At 41.4% G+C, this 12,911-nt stretch overlaps 2 protein-coding genes across 2 annotated transcripts; one reads left to right on the forward strand and one right to left on the reverse strand.

The window, feature by feature from the left end:
- The first annotated feature begins 58 nt into the window (after nucleotides 1-58).
- On the forward strand, nucleotides 59-6,561 carry kti12 (KTI12 chromatin associated homolog). Its single transcript, XM_085461811.1, has 9 exons — nucleotides 59-294; nucleotides 2,014-2,065; nucleotides 2,175-2,227; nucleotides 2,310-2,365; nucleotides 2,551-2,630; nucleotides 2,752-2,911; nucleotides 3,689-3,751; nucleotides 5,606-5,674; nucleotides 6,325-6,561. The coding sequence occupies exons 1-9, from the start codon at nucleotides 144-146 to the stop codon at nucleotides 6,466-6,468; spliced, it is 828 nt and encodes a 275-aa protein (XP_085317937.1). The 5' UTR covers nucleotides 59-143; the 3' UTR covers nucleotides 6,469-6,561.
- A 4,468-nt stretch (nucleotides 6,562-11,029) lies between these two features.
- On the reverse strand, nucleotides 11,030-11,896 carry ch25hl1.1 (cholesterol 25-hydroxylase like 1, tandem duplicate 1). The gene has a single exon (XM_085465129.1). The coding sequence runs from the start codon at nucleotides 11,894-11,896 to the stop codon at nucleotides 11,057-11,059; it is 840 nt and encodes a 279-aa protein (XP_085321255.1). The 3' UTR covers nucleotides 11,030-11,056.
- Between the last annotated feature and the right edge of the window lie 1,015 nt (nucleotides 11,897-12,911).

The raw sequence follows: 12,911 nt of genomic DNA on the forward strand, positions 1-12,911 counted from the left end.
AGTACCTTCAGATAATCAAGTTTCTGGCGCCCCCTGCCGGTCGGTAAGGGGAAAAACCGCTTTTAGTTAACATATCCGGGTGAAAGTGGCAACGTGCTTTTTATCACATCCCAGGGTAGTTTGAGTGGCAACTAGCCCCAGTTATGCCCCTAATAGTGATGTGTGGTTATCCCTGTAGTGGTAAGTCACGAAGGGCAGAAGAGCTGAAGGTGTATTTTGAAGAAAGCACAGAAAGAAAGGTTCATATTGTTGGAGACGGAAGCCTGGGCGTTGAGAAAAACACTGTTTACGCAGGCAAGTAAGCTTAGCACGCCTTCATTAGTGTGCTTCTTAAAGCTTTTCAGCTTCCAGGGCTTTCAGTCTTACTTGGCATATTTTTGTATGTTATTAGCCACATAATACTGAGGTAACATCACCGGCCTTACACGAAGCTTAGCCGGGGGAATAAACAACAGAGGCAGGAGTGCTTATTCAGCGTTTGCGCTTATCGATGCTTGGGGCGGCTTTAAAGTTCATGACAATTACAACTGTGTTCGCCTGCTTTATGAGCGCTACTATTCAATTAATTTTACTTATTTAGCGTTAGCAGCAGTAGTAGTTAGTAGTAGAGACAGTCCAGTAATCTCTTATGAACAGGCACCTGGCGAAGGTGGGGAAGAAGGATTGCTCTTTAACAGTAAGAGACCCTACAAAACCAGTTAAAGAAGGGGCAACCATCGAGGATGATTGGTTGGAGGCTAGAGGAAAGAAAGGAGACTATTAGCAACAAATAGAACAAAAGTTAATTTCATGCTGTAGTAGCATATAAATGCATAGGGAGTGAAAGGGGCATCAAGTCGATGTGCTTACTGCATAGTGGAAAATCCCTCAGCAGCAGCTATATTCCTAAGAGATTGGATCCAAGCCTGACTATAGGATTTGTCATAAGTGGAAGTTTTCAGGCTAATTTGAAAAGTAGAGAGAGTGTCCTGTAAGCCAAACTGGGAGCTGGTTCCACAGCAGAGTTGCCTGATAGCGCCCATTCTACTTTTACAAACCCCTGAAATCACATGTAAGCGGAAACTGCTAGTAATAGAGTAGTATGGTACTAGGAATGGGAAATATATCATGACATTTCAAAAAACACTTGCGATTATGAGATTTATTATGATGTAGGGGGGGGAAGCGACATTTTATCGACGTTTGCAGCAGCAGGATTCCTAAATGAGTAACTGAAGGGCAGTTTCAATTCTCCTTCTCCAATGAGCTGCTGTTATTGATGACACACTTCCTAATTTGAAGAGCAATGGTACAATGGCAGCAGCATTATTGTGCAAAAGTAATAACACAGCAACAGATACAGTGACACAGCATAAGTCATAAGCCTGGGTAGTGTTTTCCCTGCAAATTTTAAGTATAAAGTAGTTGCTTAATACTTTAGTTTAACAATAACGCGTGCAGCCGGCCATGCTCAGTGAAGTCATTTTATTTACTTCTGGGTCTAACATAACCAGCTGATTGTATCTCCTCCTTTATAGACTGGTGGTAAAAAAAAAAAACAAAAAAAAAAAACCTGGGTTTTTTGCTTCAAGCTGCAAGTTTGTGTCCACAGTTAGTGACAACAGTTTTCTTGGATATTTTGAAAAGTACACTGCTTTGCTGAAAGTTGTTGACTCAACTCCCTTTTTAGCTACCAAATGACCATCAGAGGCTCTTGCTCTCACAAATGCCTGGGCTTGTCTCGTTGTGTGCATTAGGGAATTTAAGCAGGATGTTGCTATAGCAACTACATAATAATATGATACTTTGATATTCATATTATTATTGTGGGTGATATGACATGGCACATCACTTGGACCTGATCATTTTAACTGTGTTACTGTTACATTGCTATTATGCTTTTAGAATTAAACATTTTGTTTTTCAAAATTTTAGTTCTTTATTATTTCCGTAATTGTTAACATGACTAAGGAGACTGTTTGCTTCAACTGGGCAGACTTCTGCATTTACTTAATTTTACTGGAAATGTTTCAGATTCCCAAAAGGAGAAAACTGTCAGAGCGTCTCTGAAAGCTGAAGTGGAGAGGTGAGTGTTTAAAAATCTGTTGTAGGAGCTGATGTTGCACAAAACCCACACATATTTTAATGCTAATTCTTTTTTTGGTTTTTCTGGGTTGTTTTTTTTTTTTTTTTAGGAAAGTCAACAAGGATGACATTGTTATTCTAGACTCATTAAATTACATAAAAGGTAAGTCTTACTACTTATTCTGTAATTGTCACAGTTACATTAAATATTGTGATTTGTAGTTTAAAATTTAAATATGTTACAGGCTACCGCTATGAACTGTTCTGCCTCATCAAACATGCACAGACTCCACACTGCTTGGTAAGTAGACAATTAATCAGAATCAGAATCAGAATACTTTATTGATCCCTGGGGGAAATTATTTTTTGTTACAGTGCTCCATTATAAACCAACATTAAGACAAGACAAGACAATTAAACATACATTTTGAAAAAATGTTACCTTCATATGCAATCGTGGTATGTTTGCGGGTTTTCTTTGTTAAGGTCTACAGTTTGACGTCCCATGAAGAGAGCTCATTATGGAACACAAACAGAGATGCTGCTGATGAGTACAATCAGGACATGTGAGTGAGAAGCCTCAGTATGAGAGCACGACTCTTACCTTACCTGCACTGTTGCATGTCTTTTTTGTTTTTATTTTTATTTTTTTTGCAAACTGTCTCACATGCATTTGGTGTTTTGAAGCTTTGACGCATTAGTTCAGCGATTTGAAGCTCCGGATTCCAGAAACCGATGGGACAGCCCTCTCTTCACTATTCTGAAAGATGACACACTTCCAGTTGAAGCCATTTCTGATGCGCTTTTCAAAAGAAAAGCACCCCCACCGAACCAGTCTACTCAGAGTGTAAGTCTAAGGCTACGTCCACACTAGCCCGGATAGATTTGAAAACGGCGTTTTCGTCTGAAAATGCTCCGCATCCACACTTTCGCTTTCAGTCATTTTCACAGAGTTGTCCGTCCACGTTGAAACGGCCCGAAAACGCTTACGTTCCAGTACTGCGCATGCTTGAAACAAAAGACAATTCGACTTGCCTCATTTCTGTCTGCCGTTTATTTACTTTCCGGCTCCTTGAAACGTCGCGGCAAAATGTCGAGGAGAAGCACCGAGTTTTTTAAACGGACTAACAATGAGGTGGAGTTGTTGCTGAGGGTAACACAAAAGTACAAAGTTGCAAAAGCGAGTGAGAATTAAAGAATTTGAAGAAAAGCTGTCTGAAGCATGTGCAAACTGATAGTAATCTTTAATAGGGCTGTCAAAATTGAGAGCAAACAAAGCAACCGCTGTATAATGCCCTCCGCTAACTTAGTTTAATTGGTCACTTGACTGCATCACATGACTAAAATGTGTCATCGTTTTCCAAATGGCTCCGTTTTCGCTGTCCACACTGCGACGCGACAGCACCGTTTTCAAATGTATGCATTTTCGAGACTCAGTGTGGACGGGAGGCCAAAACGGAGAGAAAACGATGCATTTTCAAACGAAAGCACATTAGTGTGGACATAGCCTAAGAGACACTAGTTACAATCAGTCTGGAAATCTACAATATTTACTGCATGCATGTGTTTTGTTTGTTTTTTTGTCTGATTGTGAAGGAAACCTATTTTCTTTTCTTCTCTGTAGCAACCACTGTCATCAGCAAACTTTTTATACGAGTTGGACAAGATCACTCAAGATGTCTTGATGGTATGGTTTTTTTTGTTTGTTTGTTTGTTTTTTCTAGTTTCACATCATTTACTGGTCATTCAGGTAGTTTCCCATGATATTTTTTTCACTGAGCTGGACTGCTTTTTGAGTTATGTCATATTCTAAGTGAAATATGACAGAAGAGTCTTTTTCAGAAAAATGTTTACAAATCCTTTGTTGGGGTATCAACATTCCTCTGCATAATGTAGACTTTGTTCTATGACTCAGAAGGTATTACATGTATTTACAGCTTTATACGTTACATCACCAGCCAAGATGCAATTATGAGTGAAGCGCTGATGAGGTATTTATCTTGGCACACAATAATAGCCCGGTTCAGGTTCAGGTACAGGTTACTGTTCTGCAGTCGTGAGTCATCCATCCTCACATGCAAACACATGCAAATGGACAACAAATGCGCATAGTGCAAAATATGAAATTAAATAACAGCTAATTCTAATTAATTTTGGTTATCACGTAGCCCTTGAAAGTGACATAGCTGTTCCTGTGAAGTAATGACTGCTCGAACAAAGCTGTTAATTAAACCTTGTCGGTCTATTACATTCACCTTGCAAAGGGTGTGAGTCGTCAAGAAAAAGTGAACCAGCCAACCGCTGCAGGCTTCCTAGGTGCAGGGGCTCTAAGTTCAGCTGTGGTTCACCAGTCAGCCTGTTAGATGACTGAACAGTTCGATTCGTTTACAGATAAGTATCCAGACCACAAGCCCAAAGAAAGAGATAAATCGGATTAAACAAAAGAACGATAAAATAAACCCATCGCAGTTTTATCAATGTGGAAACCAGAAAGCCTTCTCAAACGGGAGACTCGCTGGTGCACACAGCTTCAAAGACATTCATAACACTGAACTTCAACAGTCTGACCCTTAATAGATGTGACATTGTGTTTATGAGTGCATCTAAAATCAGTGATCATATTTTTTGCTTGCCTCATTTTATTCACTTTTGTCAATCACGTTGAACTGGTTTTCAGCATGAGTAACATCAGTTTAGCATGAGGTAAAGTGAATGGGGTCAAGCACATGCTCAGTGGGCCTTAAAATCTCTGATTTCACCATTCTTTCCAAATATTTACACTACAACTGATTTGAGGGGAACCGGTCTAAAGTCGTTAAAAGTTTGGGGATAACTACATTTGGCATTAGGCATTTAAACTATATGAATGGGTACTTGCTGTTTATAAAGATTTGTTTAAAACACAATAAAATCACAGGACTCAGATGTTGAGCTCAAGATTTGAGTAAATGCCCACAAATATTATTAGGTCAGTGAGATTTTTTCACAGTCATGGAGTGAAAATCTACATCCTGCGATCAATGTTAAAGTACTGACTGTGGCTGTGTGAAATTCCTGGATCTCAATGCTAAAATCCAAAGTGTTGAAAGGATTATAAAAACAATCGACAGCTTTAGCTGTTAACTGCTGACTGTCCAACGTTTAATAAAAAATGAATGCACCCCTGCACGTTGTAAGTGTGGGAATTTCTGTCTGCCATTCATGACATGAGCATGGCATGATTACCAAAACAAGGCAACAGAGTAAAAACATATAAATCAGCAAAAAAAATCAATAATAAAAAATAACCTCCTCTTTGTTTTTGTTTTGAGCTCATGTATTTGTTAGCATGCCACATGTTGCACTTCCTTCTTTTTGCGATTTCACACAGATCACGACGTTCTGTTGCACAATATCTGCAAAAGTTTCCAGCAAAATAAATTAAGAGGAGTAAATACTTCTCTAATTCTGATTCATTGTTCCTTATACTCTTTGTAGAGATCCCTTTTTTAAAAATTCATTTTTATATGTGTGTTTGATAAATGTAATTAAATGTTTTCAGGCGATTTTTAACGCCCAGAAGACGAGCGTTCCCGGGGATCTTATCGCAGTTCCAGGAGCTTCGGAAAAGATATCCTTTTTTAAACACAACTTGCGTGTGCCCAGTTATTTTGAACACACAATTTTGATTAATATTTTCACATTAAACAGATTTTTGTAGTTCCGTGTGGGACGTCTGTCATATTTAATGACTGTGTGAAATGCTAATTTTCGTTTACCTCCCGGGGTTAATCACCTCCCCTCAATAGCGGGGGGGACAACACTGTTCTATCTGAAAGCATTAGATGAGGAGGTGGAGGAATGTGTGGCCATCACATGACTTAAAAGAAAGGTGGATCTACTAAGCAATGTTAAAGGTCTTGTCTGTAATTGCATGCTGTGGGATGTGTGGTGGGGAGAAACCAAATTATATTTGTGGATTTTCATTGGTTGCAGGACTGTGAAGCACCTTCTCAGAACCAGCCACTTTGATTTTCTTCTTTGAAGATGTTGGTCCAAGCACAGCATAACTTAAAAGCACATCATCTTCTGTTCTGGCCAACCTTTAATAAAATGGGCATAATCTGAATTTGAAATGATGCCAGCAACATTCAGTACAGGTTATTTCGTCCTGTTGTCCTGCTCAAAGGTTTAAATGCAATACTGGGGCTTGGAGATAATTTGGGCTTCTGTTAGGTTCTACCTGTGGTATTTTTCTTGTTCCTTAACTCGCTGTTAAACATTGAGCTCACCAGAAATGTCAACATGGCAGAGCTGCGGAAATTACGGCGCCAGTTCATCAGCTACACCAAGCTGCACCCGACAGAAAACACGGGACAAATTGCTAATATGTTTGTTCAGTATTTAAATAAGAGTCTGCACTGACAGTGTGTAGTGTTTGGGGTTTTTTGTTTTTTTTGGGGGGCGGGGGTTGCAGTTGTTCCGTGACAAATAAATGTATTTAACAAAAACATCCTGTTTTTGCTGTTCTTGGTTATATTTTTAAATTTGTGTACTTTCTAGGACCTTTTTGGCCTTCCTCACCATATGGGATTTGCTCAGTCTTGGCAAAACCCCAAATAGCTTCAATGTTAGTCCAAGCAGATCAAGAATTTATTTTCTTGACCTACCTGGACTTAAAAATGAACCTATTTTGCATTTCACCTACTTGGACTAGGTATCTTGCGCCAGTTTTTAAGAGCAAGGGTCATGTGTAGTAACTACAGAGGAATAAGCCACATTATGAAGCTATGGAAAAGAGTTGAAGCTAGTTTAAGTAATCAGTGAGCAGCAGTATGGCTTCATGCTGAGAAAGAGGACTAGAGATGCCATGTTTTCTTTAGGAGTTTTAACAGAGAAGTATAAAGAAGTTAAGGAGTTGGCACTGTGTCTTTGTGGGCCTAGAGACAGCATATCCTCCAGAGAACTAAGGAAAAGAGAATCTAACTATTGAACTTTTTTGTTTGATTTTCTTCCTCTTTGAAACTCAAAGAGGCCACCCAAGCACATGAGAAAGCACATGATGTCCTCTATTTAGTACATCTGGACTTAGTAGGGTAGCTCAAATAAGTCAGACACTTCACACCTCCTCTATTCACCCTGCTCACTCCCCCCCACCCCCAACAACAGCATCCAATACACACTCAACACAAGGCTCCAGCCTGTCTCTCTCAACCACCCAGGTTAGGAGGGAACTGAGGAGGATTAATGGCAAGAAGGCAGCGGGTCCAGGTGGCATCAGCTCGAGGGTCGTCAGGTCCTGCGCGGACCAACTGTGTGGGGTGATGGAGCACCTCTTCAACCTGAGCCTGAGGTTGGGAAGAGTCCCACAGCTCTGGAAAACCTGTGTTGTACCAGTGCCAAAGACTTCACGCCCCAAGGACCTCAACAGCTACAGGCCGGTGGCTCTGACATCCCACCTGATGAAGACCCTGGAGCGGTTGGTCCTGGCTCAGCTTCGGCGCCTAATAAGCTCATCACTGGACCCACTTCAGTTTGCCTACCAGCCTGGCATTGGAGCGGATGATGCCGTCATTCACCTCCTACATCGTTCCCTCGCTCACCTGGAGACCGCTGGAAGCACTGTGAGAATCATGTTCTTTGATTTCTCCAGTGCCTTCAACACCATTCTTCCCTCGGTTCTAAAGGACAAGCTGGTGAACTCTGGAGTGGACCATCACCTCACTACCTGGATCCTGGACTACCTCACCGACCGACCACAGTATGTGAGGACTCAGGGCTGTGTGTCGGACAGGGTCGTCTGCAGTACGGGGGCCCCACAGGGAACGGTTCTGGCTCCGTTCCTCTTCACCATCTACACTGCAGACTTCTCCCACAATTCCACCCAGTGCTTCCTGCAGAAGTTCTCTGATGACTCTGCAATAGTCGGCCTCATCACTGATGGGGACGACAAGGAGTACAGAGGTCTGACCCAAGACTTTGTGGACTGGTGCCAGCTGAACTACCTCCAGATCAACGCCAGTAAAACCAAGGAACTGGTGGTAGACTTCCGCAGGCACAAGCATTCTCCACTGCAACCACTGAACATCCAGGGTATGGACATTGAGGCTGTGGACAGCTACAGGTACCTTGGTGTTCATCTGAACAATAGACTGGACTGGACTCATAACTCAGACGCCCTCTACAGGAAAGGGCAGAGCAGGCTGTACCTGCTGCGGAGACTCAGGTCGTTTGGAGTGGAGGGCCCACTCCTGAAGAAATTCTATGACTCTGTTGTGGCTTCTGCTATCTTTTATGGCGTGGTCTGCTGGGGCGGCAGCATCTCTGCTGGGGACAGGAAGAGACTGAACAGGGTGATCCGAAGGGCCAGCTCTGTTCTAGGATGCCCTCTGGACCCAGTGGAGGTGGTGAGTGACAGGAGAACGGCGGCTAAGCTGTCATCCCTGATGGACAACATCTCCCACCCCATGCAGCAGACTGTGACAGCACTGAGCAGCTCCTTCAGTGGGAGACTGCGGCACCCACGGTGTGGGACGGAGAGATTTCGCAGGTCTTTCCTCCCCACTGCTGTCAGACTCCATAATAAAGACTTTAACTGATCAAGCACACACATCCATACATATGCAATAATACTAAGTGCAATAATCCTTTCTGTCATCGTTGTATTTTTACTCAGTTGTATATAGTATTTGTATTTGTATTCTATTTTTATCTTATTGTATATTTATTTTATTTTATTCTACTGTATATAGTATTTTATTTTATTTTATTCTATTCTGTACAGTTGTGTACTGTATTTATTCTTATTGTATTCTAATTTTTGCCTCATAACTTTTGCACTGTCCACTTCCTGCTGTGACAAAACAAATTTCCCACGTGTGGGACTAATAAAGGTTATCTTATCTTATCTTATCTTATCTTACAAGATATATCGTGGCTTGCAAAAGTATTCGGCCCCCTTGAACTTTTCTACATTTTGTGACATTACAGCCACAAACATGAATCAATTTTAATTTGAATTCCACGTGAAAGACCAATACAAAGTGGTGTACACGTGAGAAGTGGAACGAAAATCATACGATTCCAAACATTTTTACAAATAACTGCAAATAGGAGTGAAAGATGGGGGTGAGATACATCAGGAATCTGATGCCCTCTTCTTTGCAATATTAATGAACAGGCTGGCAGATGAGGTCACTCAGGAGTCTCAGGACTATCGTGTTTGCAGACAGCATTGTGATTTGTAGTATAAGTAGGGAAAGGGTGGAAGAGACTGTGAAGAGGTGGAGGTATGCTATGGAGAGAGGAGGAATGAAGGTCAGTAGAAGTAAATGGGGGAAACATCCAAAGCAAAAGAGGTGAAGAAGAGAGTGTGGGCAGGGTGGAGCAGGTGGAGATAAGTGTTAGGGGTGATCTCTAACAGAGGGCTAGCAAGAAGGCTGAAAGGGAAGGTTTAGATCACATAACCTGACCAGTATTTCTATACCAGTGAAAGCCTACTTAAAATGCTTTATGTATGAGGGACAGGCAAGAGTTAAACAAGGCATGATGAGAAAGAACTGATCTGCCAGAAAGTCTATTTTATTAATGTGGAAACCGCTTACTATAGAGCAGGCAGGGTAGAGTGGATGGGGGTGACTGTCAAGGATGATTCATGACAGAAGGGTAACAGCAAGAGTGAAAGGCATTGTTTACAAGGTGGTAGTGAGACCTGCTATGATGTAAGGTGTCACTAACAAAAAGGAGGATGAGCTAGAGATGGCAGAGCTGAAAATATTCACTGGGAGTGACTGAGATGGACAAGATTAGAAATGAGTAGTCTGGAGACAAAGAGAGACAAGCCCTTATAGATTGGTATAGTGTATAGATTGGACAAAGGGTGTTGAATATGGAGCAGTAAGGTAAGAGGAAGAGATCAGAGAAGATTTATGAATGATGGGATGGTAAATGGCTCGCATTTGTTTAGCGCTTTACTTAGTCCCTAAGGACCCCAAAGCGCTTTACACTACATTCAGTCATTCACACACGGCAAGCTACATTGTAGCCACAGTTACACTGACAGAGGCGAGGCAGCCAAACACTGGTGCCGCCGGCCCCTCTGACCACCACCAGTAGGCAAACATGGGGTTATTATCTTGCCCAAGGATATCTGGCATGCAGCCAGGAGGCAGCCTGAGATCAAACCACTGACCTTCTGATTAGTGGCTGACCTGCTCTGCCATCTGAGCTACAGCCCCCTCCCTATGGTATGGGGTGTGACACAGGAGGGAGATGGAGGAAGATTATCCAGTTTGGCGATCCCTAGAAGAACACGTCAATGATTTTTTCCACAAAGTTCCACAAAAGGAATGCAGGAGTCCTTTTCCTTTTTTTAATGACTTAAAATTACTGGCATATTCAAATCAATATACCTTTAAGGAGTTAGAGCTCTGCGCTTTCAGGGATGGATTAGCCTGAATTCCCTCAGTCATGTTTTTTTCTTTCTTTCTTTTTTATGTCTTTAACTCAGCGTGACTAGTTTGACAAACAGTACATTTCTTGTTTATGAACTCTGTTTTCCCTTGTGAAGTTTGGAAGGCTGAGTAAGGCTCTTTCAAAGGTTTTAAATTATGTAAGACGATTACCAGAAAACCCAGACCCCTCCCTACAGGAAGTTTCTTGCAATTATAAGTGATTACTGGAGCTTCACCACAGTATTGAATGAGTGATTATATGCCAGCTTTTATTTACTTTTTATTCCATTTAATAATGAATGAAACAAAAGAGTCAGATTCTTTGTAAATAAAATGTTTTTTATTGAATTCAAAAATTCAACAAATTCATTTAACACGGTTCATTGAGAATATACACACACATATATATTTAGATATTTATATATATACACTGCCAAAGAGTGCGGAGACAGCAAGGGCCCCACATAGAGAAAGCAGTAATTAAAGGATTGGGCATTAAAAGAGTGTTGCAGTGCTAACAATGCCACATAAAAAAACAGGCTTTATTGACAGAACAGTTCTTATTTGCTTTTCAGTTCATTTTTTTTCTTCAAAGGGGCAGCAGTGCCAAAAATTCTGTCCCAGTGGCTGAAGAAAGGAGCATAGTTGGTGCTCGGCCTCTGGTGGTGCATGTCATGAGCTGGTGCTCCACCCAGCAGCCCCAAAGGCACCAGGTGGTTCAAGGTCCACGGCAAGTCATAGCCTATGTGGTCTTCAACAGACATCCAGATGCTAAAAACTGTAATGCACCATGTGGTCAGCGGGTGACAGTTTAGAAGAATTGGATCACAATTGCTCCAGAATCCCACCGTCATCAGCTCTGGGATGCTGAGCCGCTCACTTGACCATGAGAAAGGTGCTATGTATTCATGGTGGACTGCATGGATCCAGCGGTAAAGCTGAGGATGCTTATGATGAATGAAATGCCAAATAAAGTACTGAGTGTCAAAGAGGAGCAGTACAGCCAGCATATCAATAAACAGTTCATATACTGTGGGAGCATCTCGTGGCAGTGGTGGTGCAGGCATAATGAAAATACTGATTATTACAGCTGGTAAAACAAAGAAGATGTGGTTATAAAAAGTGACCATGAAGCTGTCACCCATCATTTTCAAAGTTGGCTTCCTGTTTGGTTGGATCTTGTACTGATGGAATAAAGGCACCTTTTCTCCCAAGAGGTCCAGCACAGAAAAAGGTAAGCTGAAGAAAAAATAGCTAGAAAAGGCGAGTAGGACGGGGAAAAATGGGGATGAGATGAGAGGCATATAGTGAAAAAGTAAATAATCCCAGAATGGCTGCAGAAGAGGGTCTGAGCTCCTGCAAGGCAAGAACTGCAGGTAAGGTTCAGCGATGTTCAGCATCTTGGTGTGATACCAATGAAGGCCGCTTGTGATGCAAGTCTTATGATCCAAGACAAGGTTCTGCCTTATATAGAGGTGTTTAACTGGAGGGGCTTTGCTCGCAGTCACACCACCACCTCGCCCCCCCCCCCCCCCCCCCCCCCAAGCAGCTTAATGTACAAAAAATGCCATGTCAATGCCAAAGGGAACACCAACGGTTCAATGAATGCAAGAAAAGAAAGCAAAACAGCTTTTTGTAAATGTTCCAAGCTTTTTGGTGTCCCAGTTTGGAGAATATCTCCTCATCTCACAATAAGCTGATTGTTTTCTTTGTTGACAATACAACATATAGTGGTGTCATCTCATTTAGAGGAAAACAATCAGAATATCGGAGTATTTCTCTGCTTTTTTCTGCCTTTCTGTTGCTGATACATTAAAAAAAAGATGACTAAAGCTGTGTATACCTCTTTATTGGTCACTTTGCATCATCCTATTATGCTGGTCAACGATCACATGTCTGATGAAATATATGCACCATATACTCTACTGTATATGAAATTATTATTATTATTATTATTATTTATGGTGTCGACTTGAACCTTAAACACATAACCGTAGCGTTTACGCGAATAAAGTAATGTAATTTCTTTTTAACAAAATAAATATGTGCGCAATATTCTAAGTCTCCTGTTTTCCTCCTCACACCCAGGTGGTTCATTCAAACAGTACATCCAGTGCCATTTGGCGCTTTTTGGTGATTTAAGCGCTCTTTGACCCACATCTGCAAATTGGACAGGGAAGGAGTCAAGCCTGTAACATTTCCTCAGGTCAGCGTCCGTCTTTCGAGATTGAGAGTTAATTTGAAAATGGTCCGACTCTGTAATGAGTTTTACAGGATCACAAAGCTTGTGAATGATGACGTAGTGACTGCCAGGTTAGGATCGATCTTTTCAAAGATCAGTTTTCTTTTTCTTCAGATGTGCTATTGTTTTTTGTTTGTTTGTTTAACAAAATGAATTCTGAAGACAAAAATCAG

Source organism: Copadichromis virginalis, linkage group LG7 (assembly GCF_057382275.1).
Source record: "Copadichromis virginalis isolate Kocher_CV1m ecotype Utaka linkage group LG7, C_Virginalis_male_GT1.1, whole genome shotgun sequence".
Classification (NCBI taxonomy): Eukaryota; Metazoa; Chordata; class Actinopteri; order Cichliformes; family Cichlidae; genus Copadichromis; species Copadichromis virginalis.